The 21,243-nt window shown below is 41.7% G+C and overlaps 2 protein-coding genes across 3 annotated transcripts in view; both read left to right on the top strand.

Moving 5' to 3' along the window:
- Positions 1-14,677, top strand: cyyr1 (cysteine/tyrosine-rich 1). Its single transcript, XM_085449390.1, has 4 exons — positions 1-327; positions 3,999-4,098; positions 10,677-10,840; positions 13,546-14,677. The coding sequence occupies exons 1-4, from the start codon at positions 252-254 to the stop codon at positions 13,677-13,679; spliced, it is 474 nt and encodes a 157-aa protein (XP_085305516.1). The 5' UTR covers positions 1-251; the 3' UTR covers positions 13,680-14,677.
- Positions 14,678-15,045: 368 nt separating this feature from the next.
- Positions 15,046-21,243, top strand: part of appa (amyloid beta (A4) precursor protein a) — a 35,322-nt gene continuing 29,124 nt past the window's right edge. Inside the window, exon 1 of one of the 2 annotated variants that reach the window (XM_085447434.1) lies at positions 15,046-15,323. In XM_085447434.1, the coding sequence (XP_085303560.1) occupies positions 15,264-15,323 (60 nt within the window). In that variant the 5' untranslated portion in view covers positions 15,046-15,263. The remainder of the gene's footprint in view (positions 15,324-21,243) is intronic. The other variant, XM_085447435.1, reaches the window with a different exon arrangement.

Raw genomic sequence — 21,243 nt, forward strand, 5'->3', positions numbered from 1 at the left:
TGTGAGAACGAGACCCAGCAGGACAGGAAAAGACGCTCACACGTGGAGGAACAAACCGAGCGCTTAAACAAGTAGCCTACCCAACTAACTGCTGTCTGTTTCGGGGGGAATGAAGGGATAAGGCAATGCTACTGGGAGAGCCGTATAGGTGAGGAGACCAGGCAGTGTAAATGAGCGCTTTTTGTTATATTTTGTGATTGAGAAAGTAAGAGCAGAGAGGGAGGAAAGTGGGCACCCGGTGAGTGAAGATTATGGAAACCCTCTGGAGGAGGAGGACGCAGGCGGTGAGATGGAAGTGGAACTCGCTGCTGCTCTGTTTATTCACCGGTGAGTTTCTGCTTTAATCGTTTAAAACACTTTCATCTCCCAGTCACCTTTAAGGTGGCTGTAGTGGCTCTTCCAGCCGTACAAATAAGCCACTGGACAAGCGCAATGAAACGTTTGGAAAGGAAGGAAACGTGTTTAATATATAAGCACATTTGGGGGGATGGTTGTTTGTTTGTTTTTTGTAGAGATTTTCAAAATCCGAGAACAGTCAGGACTTGAAAACTGCTAAAACTTCTCATCTTGAGTTAAAGTGTGCCTTACAAGGCTGCTGTGGTTGGGGGCAGGGGAGAGGACTGGCTGGAGGGGTTGGTGTATGTATTTGAGAGAAGGAGCAAAAAAGAAAAGAGGTGGGGGTGAAGGACATGGTCCCATTGTCTCCCAGCGTGTGGAGAGACAGGAGCCAGGACCTCAAGAGGGACCACCCAGATTGAGCACACCAGAGGTCTGCAAAAAACCCAAAAATGGGACCTCCTATTGATTTGACATGGAAGTATTTGATTCAGGGAGGTAGTGTGTAATTAAAAGGATGTGTCACCACTGCAGAGACAGCATCTATTAAACTAAGATAAATAAATAAATAAAGGCTTAACTGATTTGGAAATCCACACTTTCACTGCACACGCCCCTGCCACCCCACCCTGCCCAATTTTCATATTACGTTTTTATGACATACCTCCATCTGTAGTAATGTAAAGCCACCCCTCTCTCATCTACTTTCTTTGCCTCCGTTTGAACCCATGTGTGGAAATATGTGTGTATATTCCCCTTGGGCAAACACAGTCTGAGTGTGAGTGACTGCTGAGAGAAAGCAGAGCCGGGTGTACACACATGCTTGTTTTTTCTTCCTTTCTTTTCCTTTTTTTTTCTGCATTGTCCTTCATCTGAATCACGTCCCCGGCGCGCTCTTGGTTGTGAAAGGCTCCCGACCTTCTGCGCGAAAAAGCTGCAAATATCGCAGAGAGCCTTCGGGACGAAAAGGGCTGGTGTCGTGGCAGCAGGTTGAGACGAGTATACAGAGAGGCACAGCTGTGTGCACAATGCTTTTTAGCTGAGCCCTGGGAGGGGGGGGGGGGGTTAATAAAGCACATTAGTCAAACACACACACTAAAAGAGATCCTGCCAGTGTCACTCACTCAAATGGGTGTTAAATTCTCGTTGTGGATCATGAATTGCGTCGGCGCAGAAGGAGAAAAGCACTGAAACCATCTTAATTTGATCCATCACGCATACACAAACACTTGTACTGTATCTTATTCTAATGGTCTCCCACTCAAAGGGTAATTAATTCAGCTGGTGGATTGCTGAGGCTCACGAGCGTGTGCTAATTTGAGAGCCACAGTCATGAGTTTAAGAGCTTGGGGAGGGAAAAAAAAGGGTGACTGGACCTCCCATCTGAGAGGCTTCCTCAGTTCTAAAAACAAAAAAGGTGGAGAGACCTGCGTATTTAAACCCTAGTGGAGGTTGTCCCCTTTGGACACCCACTATTGATCATCACATCACAAGACTGCCATGAGCGTGACGACTGAGAGCCTAAACAGTTCTTGAGGACTCTTAAAGTTTGCCTGAACTCCAGCAATGTGGCTTTTCTCAAAGCTGAGGGGCTCGTAGGAAATAGGTACTTAAGGTAATAGCTAAAAAACTAATTTTAGAGGTTGAGACATCTTCGGTGAACTCCCCAAAACACTGGAGTCTAGGCTGCCTATAATAAGACCAATCTTTATGCTTCATTTGTACTAAATGCATTTTTCTAGCAATTTGCAGTCTCTGAGTCAGAGCCTGATGGTCCACAGAGATTTCAGTTTTCTTCTTGATTTTTTTTTATCAGTTTTGGTAAAGGCTCGGTTTTATCTCCCGGAGCCTGAATACAGTGGAAAAACAGCTGAGGTGGGGAAAAAAGGTTTGCAAGTGGCTTAAGTGTGTAAAAGATCTACTTCTATCCGGTCGAAGTCATGGCAGCCTCGACAGAAAGAGCTGCTAAGCTAGGGGCGTGCTATTATTACTGATAAACTGCATTGTTTGGTGCTTATTCTCAAATCTCTTGTTCAAGTGCAGAGCCAGTTCTGCTTCAGTTCCTTTTAAAAACCATCCCTCATTTGATCACTTCTGAGAACTGAGCCTTGTGTCCCTTAGTGGTTGCCTAGTGCCGCATTGCCTGGGTGTTGCATACCTGTACACAGGCTACACAATGGAACGCAGCATTGGAAGAAGTTTGTGTAATTTTGGTGGGAAGAAACCGAGAGTGGACTGAATATGGATCTGTGAAATCAGCTGTGAGCTCTCAAACAGAAAACCACAACAGCGGTTTCATCTTTCTTTCTTTTTTTAATGCTGCACAATATAGGTGATTAATACAAAAATATTGCCTCACACAGTTTTGGAACAACAACTTTGTGGTGGTGCCGGTTCCAGATTAGGCACCAGACTACACCCAGAGTCAGTGGAGAAGAGTCGATGGTGTCCACCGTGTCCAAATGCCTCACCAAGATTTAATGCCAGATACTCTCCATGACGCAGCTCTTCCCATTTATCCAGGCTTGGGACTGGTGAAGTACCAAAAGGGATTGCCTGTATTTAAACCGTTGTAAATGACTTGTTGTCTTATAATATGTCAAACATAGATGTCATGAAGGATATCAAGTCATTTTAAGCTAATCAAAAGATTCTTGTCATCAGGTAGAAGCTGCAGAAACCACTGAATTGATTTTAATGTAGGTACAGTAACGCAGCGTCATAAAAACACTTACAAAATAGGTCATTTCTTTATTTTACATATAGTTTATTAACCAGTGGCTGGGTTATATTCAAGCCCATGGAATAAGCTTTAAAAACCTTAACCTTAAGACAAGGAAGGTTCTGGTATCCTAACACGATCTAAATTTAATATTACTGGTACGTCATCACATGAAAAGTGTTATGTTTTTTTGCTGTGTCACAGATTTGTCTGTCATCCTACATCAGCCTACAGTGTTTGATTCAGCCGGTGGGACACGTGGGCTGTTTTGCCACCTCGGTCCAGCCTGCGTGTGGGAAAATAAACCGTGCACATGTAGTTTTCAACGGTGAAACCCTGAACGGCACGTGGCCTTGCTGTTTTATGCCATCAGGAGGTTCTTCTTTCATAGGCCATTGTGACATTTTTCTTTGTAATTGAAGACTGAATTAAAATGTTTTTTGTCCCCGCTGGCTGTTATTAAGAAACATGGTGATGGAGGCAAGCAGGGCTGGCTGAGTGCACTGAAACAAAACCTTAATGTGTGTGTTTCTTTTTCTTTTTCCCCTGAATGCTCCGCAGGTGCATTTAACGCAGGCAGTGCCTTTAAATCAGTCTTGAAATATAAATAGAAGCTGCCAGTTGGAGGTTGTGTACTTAGGGGTTAGTTCATAAGAGGTTTCATTATAGTGTTGAAGTTTTTTGTTTTTTTTTCTTTTTCGTGATGGGAAAGGATCAAAAAGTGTTGGCAAGATCTGAATGAAGAAGTTTTTGAAGTGTACACTGGCAGCTTAACACCTTGACAATGCTCTGTGACTTTTTATTTCCACTATTTCATCGAAGGAACTATCTCTCAGGCTTCACCTTTTTGTCCACTCGCACTTCTTTGGCTCCACAAACCTATGACATCCTGCATTAGCAGTCTGTAACCAGTGTGTGGTTGCTTTTGTGTGTGTTACAGGTGGCAGCGAGGCCCAGTGTGAGGGCTGCGTAGAGTACTGCTGCGATGGGTCGCCGCCTTTCTGCTGTTCCTACTACGCCTATGTGGGAGACGTCCTCTCGTAAGTAGAGGTGGGGGATTAATCCAAATATCGATACTAATTGTATTGGTACTGGATCGATACTAGCCCAGCAGGATCGATACTTTGTATTTACTTGATATCGGATCGATACCACAATTTACAGTATCACGTCACCCCACATACACAGGAAGCAATCCAGAGATATCAAAGACAGTGTTTTTGTTGGAGTTTCCTCAAGTTTTAAGGTCCTGATTTCTGTAAAGGCAAAAATATCTAGCAGTGGTGTTAAGACTGCCATCATCCTTTCCCTTTTTGTGTCTAAATATAGCTGATAACAAAATGCAGGTGTAGCCGCTGGCAAATCTGTTTGTCAGACACATTCATCATAAATGAAGGACTGACCCGAGGTCCCGGTGTAGCTGTCCAGCCTTTAACAGCCTTGGTTGCCGGGAAGCCGCAATTATATCCCATCAGTTCACGGTCACATTACATGTATTGTGTCGGATCCTACTGGAAATAAGAGAACGCATTATCCGATGTCTGTGTTTACTGTTTTGTTGTTTTAGTTTTTCTTTTCTTTTGCTGTCACCATAAAACTAAGAGTTCAATTCAATTCAATTTTATTTATATAGCGCCAAATCACAACAAAAGTCGCCTCAAGGCGCTTCATAGATACAGAGAAAAACCCAACAATCATATGACCCCCTATGAGCAAGCACTTTGGCGACAGTGGGAAGGAAAAACTCCCTTTTAACAGGAAGAAACCTCCGGCAGAACCAGGCTCAGGGAGGGGCGGCCATCTGCTGCGACCGGTTGGGGTGAGAGAAGGAAGACAGGATAAAGACATGCTGTGGAAGAGAGACAGAGGTTAATAACAGATATGATTCAATGCAGAGAGGTCTATTAATACATAGTGAGTGAGAAAGGTGACTGGAAAGGAAAAACTCAATGCATCATGGGAATCCCCCGGCAGCCTACATCTATTGCAGCATAACAAAGGGAGGATTCAGGGTCACCTGGTCCAGCCCTAACTATATGCTTTAGAAAAAAGGAAAGTTTTAAGCCTAATCTTAAAAGTAGAGATAGTGTCTGTCTCCCGAATCCAAACTGGAAGCTGGTTCCACAGAAGAGGGGCCTGAAAACTGAAGGCTCTCCCTCCCATTCTACTTTTAAATACTCTAGGAACAACAAGTAGGCCTGCAGAGCGAGAGCGGAGCGCTCTAATAGGGTGATATGGTACTACAAGGTCATTAAGATAAGATGGGGCCTGATTATTTAAGACCTTGTATGTGAGGAGCAGGATTTTGAATTCAATTCTGGATTTAACAGGAAGCCAATGAAGGGAAGCCAAAACAGGAGAAATATGCTCTCTCTTTCTAGTCCCTGTCAGGACTCTTGCTGCAGCATTTTGGATTAGCTGAAGGCTTTTCAGTGAGTTTTTTGGACATCCTGATAATAATGAATTACAGTAGTCCAGCCTGGAAGTAATAAATGCATGAACTAGTTTTTCAGCGTCACTCTGAGACAGGATATTTCTAATTTTAGAGATGTTGCGCAAATGGAAGAAAGCAGTCTTACATATTTGTTTAATATGTGCGTTGAAGGACATGTCCTGGTCAAAAATGACTCCAAGGTTCCTCACCGCGTTACTGGAGGCCAAGGTAATGCCATCCAGAGTAAGAATCTGATTAGATACCATATTTCTAAGATTTTCAGGGCCGAGTACAATAACCTCAGTTTTATCTGAATTAAGAAGCAGAAAGTTAGCGGCCATCCAGGTCTTTATGTCTTTAAGACATTCCTGCAGTTTAACTAATTGGTGTGTGTTATCTGGCTTCATGGACAGATAGAGCTGGGTGTCATCTGCATAGCAGTGAAAATGTATGCTATGTCTTCTAATGATACTGCCTAAGGGAAGCATGTATAATGTAAACAGAATTGGTCCTAGCACTGAACCCTGTGGAACTCCATAATTAACCTCAGTGTGTGAAGAGGACTCTCCATTTACATGCACGAATTGGAGTCTATTAGATAGATATGATACAAACCACTGCAGCGCAGTACTTGTAATACCTACAGCATGTTCTAATCGCTCTAATAGGATATTATGATCAACAGTATCGAACGCTGCACTGAGGTCTAGCAGGACAAGCACAGAGATGAGTCCACTGTCAGAGGCCATAAGAAGATCATTTGTAACCTTCACTAAAGCTGTTTCTGTGCTGTGCTGAGCTCTGAAACCTGACTGAAACTCTTCAAATAAACCATTCCTCTGCAGATGATCTGTTAGCTGTTTGACAACTACTCTTTCAAGGATTTTTGATATGAAAGGAAGGTTGGAGATTGGCCTATAATTAGCTAAGACTGCTGGGTCTAGAGATGGCTTTTTGAGTAAAGGTTTAACTACAGCCAGCTTGAAGGCCTGTGGTACATAGCCGATTATTAGAGATAGGTTGATCATATTTAAGATCGAAGAATTAATTAATGGCAGGACTTCTTTGAGCAGTTTTGTAGGAATGGGGTCTAAAAGACACGTTGATGGTTTGGAGGAAGTAATTATTGAAGTTAACTCAGAAAGATCAATTGGAGAAAAAGAGTCTAACTTAATATCAATGGTACTAAGAGTAGCTGTAGATAATATTACATCTGTGGGATGATTATTGGTAATTTTTTCTCTAATGATAAAAATTTTATTTGTGAAGAAGTTCATGAAGTCATTACTAGTTAACGTTAAAGGGATGGTTGGCTCAAAAGAGCTCTGACTTTTTGTCAGCCTGGCTACAGTGCTGAAGAGAAACCTAGGGTTGTTCTTATTTTCTTCAATCAGTGATGAATAGTAAGATGTTCTGGCTTTGCGGAGGGCTTTCTTATAAAGCAGCAAACTATTTCTCCAGGCTAAATGATGATCCTCTAGATTTGTGACACGCCATTTCCTCTCCAGATTACGAGTCATCTGCTTTAGGGTACGTGTTTCAGAATTATACCACGGAGTCAGGTACTTCTGATTTGAGGCCTTAGTTTTCACAGGAGCTACAGTATCCAGAGTCGTACGTAGTGAGGAGGTGAAATTATTAACAAGATAATCGACCTCTGTTGGGGTAGCGTTCAGATAGCTGCTTTGCTCTGTGTTGGTACAGGGCATTGGAGATGATAACAGTGGGTGGATTATATTCTTAAACTTAGTTACAGTGCTTTCAGAAAGACATCTACTTTGATAAAGTCTACTCTTCACCGCTGTGTAATCAATTATTGTAAAAGTAAATGTTATCAGGAAATGATCAGACAGGAGAGGGTTTTCAGGAAACACTGTTAAATGTTCAGGTTCGATGCCATATGTTAAAACAAGATCTAGAGTGTGATTAAAGTGGTGGGTGGGTTCTTTTACATTTTGAGAGAAACCAATTGAGTCTAATAACAGATTAAATGCCATGTTGAGGCTGTCATTTTTAGCATCTACATGGATGTTAAAATCACCCACAATAATTATTTTATCTGAGCTCAGAACTAAATTAGATATAAAGTCTGAGAAATCAGACAGAAACTCTGTGTAAGGCCCAGGTGGACGATAGATGATAACAAGTAAGACTGGTTTCTGAGTTTCACAGCTGGGGTGGACAATGTTAAGCATCAGGCTTTCAAATGAATTAAAAGTCTGTCTTGGTCTTTCATTAATTAATAGGCTGGTGTGAAAAATTGCTGCCACACCGCCCCCTCGGCCTGTGCTTCGAGATTTCTGGTAGTTAGAATGGCTCGGGGGTGTTGATTCATTTAAACTAACATAATCATCCTGCTGCAACCAGGTTTCTGTAAGGCAGAGTAAATCAATTTGTTGATCAATTATTAAGTCATGTACTAACAGAGACTTGGAGGAGAGAGACCTAATATTTAATAATCCACATTTCACTGTTTTACTCTTTGGTTCAGATGTGGATACTGTATTGTTCTTTCTTTGTGATTGTTTATGTTTAAGTTGTTTGTTGCTGGTTTTTAGTTTGTTTTTTGTCTTTTTGGAAGCTGACACAGTCTCTATGGAGATGGGTTTTTGGGGGGGGGGGGGGGGGGGGGGGGTAGCAGGAGGAGAGAAGCTGCAGAGAAGCGTGTAAGACTGCAACTCTGCTTCCTGGTCCCAACTCTGGATAGTCATATTTTGGGGGGTTTAATAAATTTGTCCATATTTCTAGAAATGAGAGCTGCTCCATCCAAAGTGGGATGGATGCCGTCTCTCCTAACAAGACCAGGTTTCCTCCAGAAGGTTTGCCAATTATCTATGAAGCCCACATCGTTTCTGGGACACCACTCAGACAGCCAGCAATTTAAGGAGAACATGCGGCTAAACATGTCACTCCTGGTCTGATTGGGGAGGGGACCAGAGAAAACTACAGAGTCCGACATTGTTTTGGCAAAGTTGCACACCGATTCAATATTGATTTTAGTGACCTCCGATTGGCGTAACCGGGTGTCATTACTGCCGACGTGAATTATGATTTTACTAAATTTACGTTTACCCTTAGCCAGCAGTTTTAAATTTCCTTCAATGTCGCCTGCTCTGGCCCCTGGAAGACAATTGACTATGGTTGCCGGTGTCTCTAGCTTCACATGTCTGAGAACAGAATCGCCAATTACCAGAGTTTGACCCCCGGCGGGTGTGTCGCCGAGTGGGGAAAAACGGTTAGACACATGAACGGGTTGGTGGTGTACCTGGGGCTTCTGTTTAGGACTATGCTTCCTCCTCACCGTGACCCAGCCGCCCTGATTCCCCAGCTGCTTGGGACCTGCCGGGGAACAGCTAGCGGGGCCTACGCTATTTTCGGCTGCACCAGCTACAGGGGCCTGGCTAGCTGCGGGTGAATGAAGGGTGCGAAGCCGAGTCTCCAATTCAGTAATCCTGGCCTCCAGAGCTGCAAATATGCTACATTTGTTACAGATATCATTACTGCTAAAGGAGGCCGAGGAGTAACTAAACATCTGACACAATGAGCAAGAAAGTGCAGGAGGGACAGGTGAAGTAGCCATGGTGCTAATGAGTCGGCTACGAGCTAAGCTAGGCTAGCGAGACAGTACAGAGACAGTGAGTGAATACTTTGGCTATAAATTAGGTAGTGAGTACACAGAAAGTGTGCTTCGGAGGAAGCACGTGAAGATTATACTATGAAAGAAGAATGTATTTAAAAGTTGTTAATTAAATCGCTAAGCAAATAAGCTACTCAGAAACACCACTGTGTTTGAGCAGGAACAGGAAGTGATACTCTACCACAGAGCGAGCGAACACCAAGTGACAGCAAGAGTGGAAGGAAGAGCTTGACGTGCTTAGGTAGTTTGGTGCTAAAAGCGTAAAAAGGAGGTCAATGATTTAATCTGCTCAGAGTCAGTAAATGCTGGCTAAGAAAGCCCTCAGTATTTGAATCTCTGACTGGAATCTGTGGAGTGTGGAGGTTATTTAAAGGAGAGAGAATTCATTCAGGTCAGAGCTATTCAGAAGACATTCAGTTGATCTGAACAGCACAGCTGCTTTAGCGCATACAAGGGGACCTGAGGGCTTTTCCTATATTTTTATGGCCAGTTTTAAATCATGTCACTGCATGTGCAAATAGTCCCCGCAAGTGAAGGGCGGGCTTCAGACAAAAAATAATAATAATTGGCAGTTTTAAAAAAATATTTGGCTCCATGTGATGTCAGTGAGAGCAGATATCCCTAATATGGTCAGCCCAGTTCAGATCTTTTGTTAATGAGGGGCAGCCGATCAGAAGTACATTGGCTTAAAGTGAGGGTTTAACATGTCCCCTTTAGCTCTGCAATAGACTGGTGGCCTGCTCAGGCTGCATCCAAGCTCTCATTAGGCTCCAGCCCCCCGACAACCCTTAAGACAATGGAGGATGGATGTAGGTCTCCTTTAACATATCTTTCAGACCTTTAAAGTCTTAGCATGCCTTTTGTCCGGTCTTTCTCCCCTCACCTCCAACTCATCACGACAGATGGCTGTCCATCCCTGAGCCTAGCTTGTTGCAGGTTCCTGTTAAAATTGAGTTTTTTCTTTCCTGCTGTCACCAAGTGCTTGCACATAGGGGGTCATCTGATTTTTGTGGTTTTTCTAGTTTTTTTTTGTTTTGTTTTTTTATCTTCCAAGATAAAGCGCCTTGAGGCAACTGTTGTTCTTATTTGGTGCTATATAAATAAAACTGAATTGAAATTGAATTCATGGTAATTGTAAAAAAGTAACTGTATCCTTCATTTTTTTTTTCTTTTTTTTTTTCCTCCATCTTATGTGTATATTTGTACCAATTCTATCTGATAACCTTTTAAGGCTTGATTATATTCAGAATTTGCAAAGCAGCCTTGGCTGACATGTTGACTCATGCTGACCACGAAGATGTAACAAACCTGTCAGCGATGAGTCCTTTTTCTATTTTCCAGTGCCAGTTCACAAGATCTTCTGCAGTCACATGGTCACAGGCACAAGCATATCACACACAGCTGAGTTACATCAGATGCTGCAGTTTATCTCCATGGCAGCACCTTAGAAATATTGGGAGGCATTGTCTGTTGGAGACAGCTGCCTCCTTTCTCACGTGTGTGTGTGTGTGTGTGTGTGTGTGTGTGTGTGTGTGTGTTTTTTCCAGGGGCACTGCCATCTCTGGTATTGTTTTTGGTGTGGTGTTTTTGATGGGGGCCGTGGCAGCCTTATTCCTGTGCGTGTGCATGTGCATGAAGAACGGGCGTGGTGCACGGGTTGGCGTGTTCAGCACCTCCTATAACATCAGCACTGTGACCCAGGGCTATCCAGGTGGGACAATATACACAACCACACAACTTGATGTGTCCTATACCATGTCTATGTTATATATATTTTAAAATACATGAAGTTAATTGGATTTTAACTGCATACAAGGGGCAAGAGAATTAGATATTTACTCTTTAAGACAGAAAGATTTATCAATAGGTCAATATTGTCATCTATCATCATTTTCATCAAATGGTAGAAAGTAAAGCAGAGAGGAGAAACACCTTTCAACTATGTCACAAGTGTTGCTCTCAGGCGTGCTCTCCACCAGAGGGCAATGTTTGTGTATACCGGGAAAACAAACAGGCATTTGCTTAGGTAAATGTCAATTTGTGTCTGCACCTTCAGACTTGATATGAAGGATCATAATATTGTTTTATCAACGGAGAAGTAGTCCTCTTCAAGAAGTGAAAACGTAAAGGAAAGGGACATGTTATTAAAATGTCATCTTCTTCCTTCTCGCCTAAAGCCGCATCTCCAGAACTGAAATCATGTGCATAAACATGCTTATGTATTACAGATATTGTCACAATTACTTACTGTCAGCAGATTAGACATGTGACCCCTCCCTTCTCTGGACAGCTGACCACGAGCCGGTGTTGTGCCACTGCGGTTTTGTTGTCTTAGTACACCCAATACAGATGAACAGTGTTCAGACTTTTCGAGGTGACTCTGGGGTAAAAACGTAAAGTACTGCAAAATATTTAATTGATCGAATCTGTTTTGAAGTCATTGCTAAGTGTTGGTATTATTTAAATATGTTATTATATAGTTTGTACAAACAGTATTAGAAACATGCTGGCTGTCTGTGGCCATTATGGGGATCTAAAGTTAATGTGTTTGTAGTATAGCGGCCACCATAACTAGTATTATCTGCCTGTATTGGTAGCGGTAAGAAAACAGAGCTTAGTTGACTACAGTCTACTGACATCTAGTGGTGAGATTTTACACACGTCAGCATTAAATCATTAAATATTGGTATCGGTCTTAAAAATCCTATATCGATCAGGCTCTACTATTGTTGAACACTGATAGCTGTAACTATTTTTTTTTAAACTAAAATCATTAATTAATGTTAATGATGGGTTTGGGGTTTCAAGCTAGTTAGTTGTGATCCTATTATACTACATGTGCTGTAGGCAGTGCTGAAAGCATATTGGAGTTGGAGCATTTCTTCTGGGCAAACTATTGCCTTTTTTACACCAAAATGGTATCCCTAGTCCCGTTCTGAGTTTGCTCCATATCAGAGCTGGTCTGCTTTTCAGCGTGATTAGCACGCAGCATTTGCACCCAGAATTGGGATATTTCCCATAAGAACAACATTAGGACGCATCTTGTGGGCTGCATCTGCCGGTTCTAGATTGGGCACCGGAACAATACTATATACAGAAGCACATGTGCACTTTTAGTGTTATAACTATTAAAGGGCAATACTGAACAATAATAAAAGCGGTACAACCAAGTTAATCAAACATTTTAAGGATATTTATTAGTTAATGCTGCTCAATTGTTTGTAACAAATCTTTCATATATGAATATATTATTAGTATTAGAAGTTTATTTATACTATAGTTTATCAGGAAGCAGTCTAAGTAATTCATTTGGGTCTACATGATGACTTACGCACAAATGAGGCTGCTACACTGATTTCGGTATGGTGAAACCTTATCTACTGGCCTCAGGCGACACCTGAAAATAAAATTGAAAAAGAAAAATGAAGGGGCATATTATGTTACAAGCTCCACCGGGACCACAAACAGATTTACCATGGCCACTATTTAATCATTATAGACAAATAAGTACTTTTCTTTAAATAGCTTTCATTATCTGCTAGATTCTATGCTTGTTTTTTCTCCCTGCTCTCAGCGCTCCACATCTGATACTCTGTTCCTGCTTAAGAGGGAGAAAATGGCAACAATGTTTCCACCTTGTTCTCACAAGGTACATTGTCTGCGGATCATAGTCTGTGTTCTATGATACTCTCCAGCCTAAGGAATGCTACTTTGTTTTGTTTTTGTTTTGTTTTTTTCCTTCTGGGGCTCATTATTTATTTATCATGTTTCATTCTTCTCTGCGTATCACCTTGATGGTACACTGGCCGAGAGCTCGCCGCGCTGCCCTGCAGCTCTGATCATGTTTCATGAATACAGCACAGTGCAATGTCAGTGCATGTACTGTATAATGAACGTACGCTTGTTTCTCCATTGGGTGTGAGGAGTATTTGCTGCTATTACTTGCTTACTCCAATCCCATAAGTGAGTCACTTTCGATTGATATTCATTTTTTTATTTATTTTCCCTATCAGCACTAGTCATTTTAAAATAAAGTCCTTACTCACCACTATGTGACTGTTTGCAAGCTCTAACCTCTTAACCCCTTTTCTGTTATATCTGCAGCTTTGTTGTTCTTGTGAATAATGCAAGTTCCCTCAGTGAAATTGATAGACGGGGTCAACTAAAGTGCCTTTTTACAGTATTTCCATTTCTTCCTTCATTCAGCATGGGCACCAAAGTATGTGGTTTCTCTATGTAGCCACTAGAGGGTGCAACTGTCGTGTGAAACCTGCAGTAAAATTGGGGCAGGCATCCTGAGCTTCAGTGGGCCTCATTCATATTGAATATGGAAGAAATGTGAAGCCTGCAATTATTACAGAATAACAGTTGTTTTTTGACCAGCCTGCTTACTGTCAATTTTGTTCTCACACACAGGTCCACCGCCTCCATACACCTACGACTGTGAGATGTACCCTCCATCCCTTCATCCCCCGCCCTACACCCCAACACAGCCTAGGTCAGCTAACTACTCCCCGCCGCCTCCTTACCCTGGATACACCCGAAAGTGAATCCCCGCTGCACTAAACATGCTGCCACGGCCCAGATTCGCAAACACAGAGACGGCTGTGCAAATCCAAACTCCGAAGCAGCGAGCTGGTGTTGCAATTTGGGTGTGACCACCAAAAATTTCCACACTGAAACACAAACCTAACTGGCAGGCCAGAGCACTCGGTTCAGCTTTCCTGTATTTCTGCTGCTCTGTAGTTGAGGACATGGCGGGGAAGTAATCATTTGACAAATGTGGGTCAAGCTGGCCAAAGAGCCTCAACTCATCTGATGATAGACTTAACAGTTAGCAGCCCTGCTGGCCTGCAGCTGGTACTTTTTTGCCCACTAATAACCGATATCCCTTATCCGTCCCCCACACCTGTGCACATTAAAAGCATTCAAATGATCATTTTGTCAGCACAGAGGGGAGAAAGCTCATATCACTTGAGGCAAAGAGTCTTTCCTGGACACAGTGTAGACTTACAGAAAGTTATCAAGCCCTCATGGGTTTTTCTTGTTTGCTTTAAATCTTGAGTTATGTCAGCGTCTGAAGTGTACATTGATAATTAAGGCTGTTTTTAAATGCAGGTCTGGACCTGTCACATAAAGACTTGAATATAATTCATAATAATGCCCGTCTTAATGGCCTGGATGGCTTGTAAGGATTAATGAACTGTTTTGGTTTGTTTTGTTTTTTTTTTTGCTTTTATGCTTTTATATTGTCTTACTTGAAAAAACATGTTATGAACTGTGGTCACACTGAAACAGAAACATGTCTTTCTGTTATGTTTTATGAAACTGTTGAACTGACACAGTAACGGATTCATGGTGGAATTACAGCTGAAGGCTGATTTAAAGATTTTAATCTAGAGTGACTTCAGCCATAGCACAATGAGGTCGCTTTGCCAGGCTGACTGTGAATGATGGAAAGGATTTAAACCATGTAATAAATATAGTGAGGTAAATAAAGTGCTTTGTTACTGTTTCCAATAACTGTTGTAAATAAAATGTGTTTAAAGTGTTAACTCCAGTATTCCTTTACACTATGATTAATAATACAACTTGTTTTATTGGGGTTTTTCTGTTTAATATGTTTTCCTAATAACAAAAACTCATAACAGGAATACAAATATTCACAATATAATCCAGTGACTCATAATAGCAGCATTAGTTACTCAATATAGTGAAGTAAGCTAGAAACAAGGCTAACATTAAAATAAACAGAATAATACTAATCATGACTAATACTGGGAGATTTATTTTTCTCAGTTAAACGTAATGCTTGGACTTTTTTTGTTTTGTTTTTTGCTCTAAAATAAAAAAGGGAACATGCGCGCGCAAGTAGGCTATGTGCGCGTGTGAGTAAACTCAACGTGCGCGCCGGGAAGATAGCGCGTGAGTGTGTATGTGTGTGTGTGTGTTAATCCCACTCTGCCGTGGTCAGGTGATCCGGCGCTGAGCAGCTGTACAGCCTCGGTATCGCTCACCATCAGACAACGGGAGACACCGGCGCTGAGCAGACTCGTTTTCTCGCCTGACGCAAAGCTTTAGAAAACGGTGCGGTATAACGCTAGCCTGTAGGAGCGTTGTTTTAGCGAAAAGGCATGGGGGACCGAGTAGCTTTACTGCTGCTGGTTTTAGCGGCTTCGGCTCTGGCTGTCGAGGTAAGAGAAAAGCTTCATTTTTTTCCCTATGTGTGAGAATTTGTAGCATTTAACCCCCTCCACCATATTGTTGATGTCGGCTGAGTCAAGCGAGCTAGAGGTAGCTAAAAGGAGACCGGAAGTTGAACTGTTGTTCCTTCAAATGTAAAGCTTAGACTAGATTTGTTTAATTGTTTTTTTAAAAAAAGAAGGAATTGAATCTTTGTAGGTAAATGTATTGTGTCTACCGATCCATCAACAACAAGTTGTTATTTCTGTCCTATAAAACTGCTCCTAACACGGTGTGTTTGAATATAAATGCGCAGTTTGTTTTGTGTTGAAGGCTGTAACCGGAAGTGTAATGTAAAACAATCAAGCTAACTTGAATGCTAAACATGAATTCTTTTGGATTCCTAAATAAAGGCGACGTTAATATTTAGTACAATTTCGCGTATCCACTGGGCTATTTCGTTACAATGCTTCACTGTTAACAAGTACAATTTGAAACAAATGATGTATTCACGTAGTTTAATTTAAATACCCTCGCTTTAAGTGTAATTTAATTTCATTTACTGAGTCTTTGTGACAAAGGAGACAAGCGCCGAAACCTTTGACTTAAACCTGTAGCCTATGTGTTTCCCTTCCCCCCCCTCACTTTGCGTTAAAACTGAGAAACTGCTCGTTTTGCTGTGATTTAAAACGTTACAAACCGGTCAGGTTTGCCAGCGAACCATTTCCAGCCAGTGACACTGCGCAGATGGTTACGGAATCTGTTCCTGTCCAGTGGTCATCTGCGCTAATTCAATCTCGTTATACTAATCACGGTGAATAAACGTAAAAGCGTATTGTCTCATTTTCTATATCCCCGGGGCTAATTTATTGGCAGTGGGCGTGTTTTTTGTTTGTTTTGTAAGTGTAAGTAAAAACGTAATTCTCTCACGTTAATAATAATAAAAGCTTGGGATGACGGGGCTTTAAATACAATAAAAATGTAAAAATAAAATAGCGAATATGCGAGTTTCTGCGGGAAAACAAAACGCCACAAACGCCCTCCACGTATTAGATGGGCGAGAATAGAGAAGTAAGATGGCGGCGGTGCACTGCAGCATTTATCGAGGGGAAACTGGGAAGCCAACAGGAGCTTTGACTGGCATTGTTGCCTTTCATTGCTCTTTCTTTTTAAGCCATATAGGAGAGTTTAACATGCGAGCAGTAACACTGGTTATGTATTATCACGGAGCTCTACATAATCTCTGTTTATGGTTTTTTTTTTAAACAGGGTCTTTGCCAGGAACAGCGCTTTGTGACTGTCCACTGCGAAAATGCCTATTTTTACACGCCATCTACTCAATCCTGTGCTGATGCCTGTCTGATTTCAGACATGTTCAGTGGCCTACGCGTTACAAAAAAAAAAAATCATCATTGTCGTCATTATTGTCTATTGTGGCTCTGTCATGACAGAATTACTCATTTCCTTGTCTCAAATAAATAAATCACAATCCCCTCCCTAACGATGAAATTTTCTGTTATTTTAATCGGTAATTTTCATGAGAATAAGAATGTATTAAAATCTTGCTTTTTATGATTTGCGCTGTGGCTTTGTTGTGAGAGAAATGACACATTCCCCTAGCCACATTGAATGTCCAATTGTGGAAGAGGAGGGATTGGGAGCTCTTAAACATGATAAATCGACTAATGGTGCCAGCAACCTGTTAGCCTGGGTCCTTCTTTGTATTAAGGATCAGTGTTTGAGGTGAAATTAGGCAGCTGATCTTTGTTGTTTCCTGTAAGCATACGCTGCAATCAGTGGACTTGAAATGGGGAGTTTGGACTTCTTTTTAAGCAAACCCTTGGCTTTGTTGATTATCCAAAGCTGAGGTCAGTCCAGACAATCCCTGGCCTTTGAGTCCTGTGTTTACATCAAAGACACAAGCATGAATAGAGCGAATTTACCCAAGATGAGATAAACGAGATAAGACTTGAAAACGAGATGTTATAAGTTTTTGATCTTGTTATGGCTTGCTTTTTCTTGGCCCTTGATGACTGGCACATACAAACGCTTCTAAACACTTAGCCCGAGGAAGCAGCTTTTCCTGACAGACCCGCCCTGTACACGCTGGCCGCAGTGTGGAGCGTGGGAGTTAGATGCCAGTCTTTGTCTATTTCCAAATCCTTGGGAAATGGCTCTTGGATGGGTGCTGGTAGCCTGTTTGTGTGCACACTGCAGTGTTTCAGCCTGGGGGTGGACCAGCCCTCTCCCTTTATTAGCAAACCTTAATGCCATTATGCCTGTTGGCAGTGCCAGTGCTTCGCTCTCTGGCATGCTCTCCGCTGCTCACACTGCAGTTTGAGGTCTTTGAAGGAGAAATCCACTTGACACTAATGTGTCCTCTCTCATTTTCCATTTTCTTATTTTCCGCTTTCTTGAGCTCAATTTCACCTGCATGGCATCCACTTCTGTTCCAGTTTGAAGTTGATATTTTGCAGAAGGCCTTTTTGACAGCCCTCACAGAAGGAGGGGGTCGTTTTGTGTTTAACCCAGTGTCTCCAGCATATTTGTAGACTGAAAAGCAATTGCAAGTGAGTGAGTTTTAACTCTGAGAAATGTGCGTGATTGTCGACTGTCAAATTGGTCTGGGACTGACACCGAAAAACCTGCTGTAGTTTTTTTTTTTTTTTTTTTTTTCCTTTTTTTTTTTTTTCTTTGTATGTTAATCTAGAGCTTAGACAATTAGTCCATTAATTGATCAGTCATTCCATGGAAAGCATCAACTACTCGTAATTAATTAAAATCCTCTGTTTACAGCCTGTTTTACAATGAATCGTATTGATTTCTCATAAAGCTGTTATTTGTATACGAACCGGGATTACTCGATTTCATGAATAACCCTTCAAATTAATTACTCAGTACAGATGTGCACTCAAATCAGTGGTTTGGATGTTTTTGGAAACAAATACTTGAGCTCTTAAGTGATACATTGGCTCATTGCTAAGTGTAGTGACCAAAATAATCAGTTTAGATTTTTCAGTTCTTTTTAATCATCAAGAATTATTTAAGTGAACTGCCAAGCAATTGAAACTAGTGCTAGGCTGTCAGGCTGTAACTTTTTTTCCTGGATATTGTCATATGCCCTTCTTTTATCTGGCTTTAATCCCGCCTCCCCTACCAGCTGTGATAATATTTGGTTATGAAAAATACTGGTGCAAACAGCACATTGTCCATCCTGGTTGTGTCAACAATGACGACGTTGATACCGCAGCACTCCCAGTTAATGCCTCTCCCCTCCCCGTCTGACCAAGAGAAAAGAATTCCTGACCTTTTGTTTCTGTTGTGGTAAACTGGGATGACACCTATCTGCTTGTTGTCTTTTGTAGCTTTGTGTCTGTCTCCACCTAACAAAACCTGAGACAGCTCATAGGGGTTTTTCTTTCCAAGTAATGCGCTGTCCAAAACAGCAAACAGTGTTCATTTCCCACTCTGTCAAAAAATGGTCCTCATTGAATATAAGTGAATAGAGCTAAATGGCCAAGGCAATTACAGCTGAATGTAGACAAAGAAGCCCAGATTTTAGTAAATTAAGATGTGAAAGGAAAGTCAAACATGCCCAAAACACACCAGCACAATAAACCTTTAGATGAGTTGACTCAAAACTGAAAGTTAGACACGCATGCTATCAGGTGGCTTGTGGTGCTGTGACGTACCTAATACTTAAAGAGAAGTCTCTTACTGTGATCAGTTTTGCTTCTAATAAAGAAGACACTGTGAGACACTGTGAAACTGTAAGTTTAAGTATAGGAGGGTCTGTTTAGAAATGGTCTGCCTCAACCTTATTCTAGCGTTTTCCTCTCTAGGCTCCCTCCTTTTCAAAGCATGGTAGGAATCCGGTAGTGCAGAGGCCAGTAGCGAGGTCAAAGGCTTGCATTGTGTACTTCAGCCTGCTCTCTGAATGAAATATTGTGGACAACCACAAGAAGGTTCGAATAAATCCATCAAGTATCTGATGGTTGGACTTCCTTTGAAGTCTGCAAAGTATATCTCTGCAGGTGCATTAGTACTAGTAGTCTCAGGGTTTTTCCATCTAGTTTTAAGTTTAGGATTGAGTCAAGAACCTGCTACACTGACTGTAATGAAGAGTAGTACGAGGCATAAATTGCCAAGTTGTATAGGGGAGCTTTTGTTGGTTTTCTTTTTGGTTAATGTGCGGTTGTGTTAACCTGACAGTTTTTGATGACTCTGTCACACCACGGCGCCTTCATTTTCAAGACATTGTGTCTCGCTAATGCGATTCTGCAAGTCAGTCCTCCAGAAAAAGCCTTCGCCTCTTCTTCCTCCGCCTCTTTGTGTCTGGCTTATAATTAGCTCTAATAGGTCAACATGTACTTTATTCTCAGGTTGTCTTCAGGGAACATTCTTCCTCCTCCCTTTTTTTCTCCCACTACACGGCAGCACCATTCATCACTATTCCACTGTTATTTCCATCTGTAAATATCAACGCGCCATGAAGACAAACTCTTCATTTCTCTGCTGCTGAGTAAGCAGCTGTTTGGTACAAAATCTGAATAATAAGCTGAGAAACAAGTCGCCCTGACCTGCACAATCATTCAGCAGCTGCGCAGAGTACATCCAGCACAGTAGTCATGCCACATCTGAAAGTGCATCCCTGCCATTTCAATGCGTCAAAGCTCCATCACGAGTGCAGCATCGGTTTGGCTGTGATTTGTTGTATGGAACTGGCTTTCCACTTAGATATGACCTGCAGTGTGATGATCTGACCAATGACAATCATGTTTTTCTTTTCTTTTTTTTACCGCACAAATGCAGCCCTATCAGAGCAGGATGGATGACTCTGCATGATAACTGAGTGTATAGTTTCACAGTGGTGTAACACATGGTGCTGCAGTCATTATGTTACTATATATGAAGTCCTTCATTATCATCATCATCATCACAACTATCATGACTCAGACAGGACTCAATGTGTTTGACAGGCTGCCTTGCTTGGAGGTTTGTAATGAACCAGAGAGGATCTTCTAAGCTAACCTCAATACTCGGAGGTCCAGCTCCCATTTTTGTGCTGGCGAGGTTTGACATTTGCTAAGGGGTCTTGACATATATACTGCAGCTCTATAAACTCAGGTTCATTAAACTAGAGTGCCAGTTTAATGGTACTTGTCTTTTCTACCCCACTATGAAGGATGGTGGGGTAGAAAACATCTGTCGCCAGAGACATTTTAAAAGAGACAATTCTGCAAAAGGAAGGTAGGTGGTGGAATAAAACCTTTTTGTGGTCTTGGTGACGATTTAAAATTAAAGTTAATTTAGACAATGCTTCAAAAAACTGTTCAGTTATGTGCCTGGAGGCCTTGGCAAGAAGCCTGCTGAGAAGAGAGACTTGCTTTGCTAGGACCAGGTTTGATTTGCAAGAAAGTCTTTGTAAGGTTCTCGCTGCCTCTCTGCTTGCTCTCCTGTTTTCTTATTTGCCGACCATCCAAAAACATGCTGCACCATCACAAATCTGACGCATCACGATTACATTTCAACTTAAAAAGTAAATGTTCTTTAATCATGAACTTGCAGGGCACAGTCCAGAAATGGCATTATGCTTGTGGTGCTAATAGTTTTCTCCTTGCTGATGCTGTTGACAAAAAAGGTCAGAAACCTTTCGAACGCACAAATTAACAATCAAAAATTCAGGTTGCAGTGATTAAATATGTCCTTTGATAATTGTGGATTAAAGATTTGATTTTTGGCCTATGAACTGAATTTTAAATCATAATTAAATATGCATGCATCTTATTTCAGCTCCTGACAAGGTATACACAAGCAAACTAATGAACAGCAGAGGCTGAATCTTTAACCGTTCAAATGTTTCCCAGAGCCACAGTGCGGCTGGAGATGGAGTTTCCATCATTCTCGTATGCAGCTTTTTTTTTTTTTTTT

Source organism: Copadichromis virginalis, linkage group LG23 (genome assembly GCF_057382275.1).
Source record: "Copadichromis virginalis isolate Kocher_CV1m ecotype Utaka linkage group LG23, C_Virginalis_male_GT1.1, whole genome shotgun sequence".
Classification (NCBI taxonomy): domain Eukaryota; kingdom Metazoa; phylum Chordata; class Actinopteri; order Cichliformes; family Cichlidae; genus Copadichromis; species Copadichromis virginalis.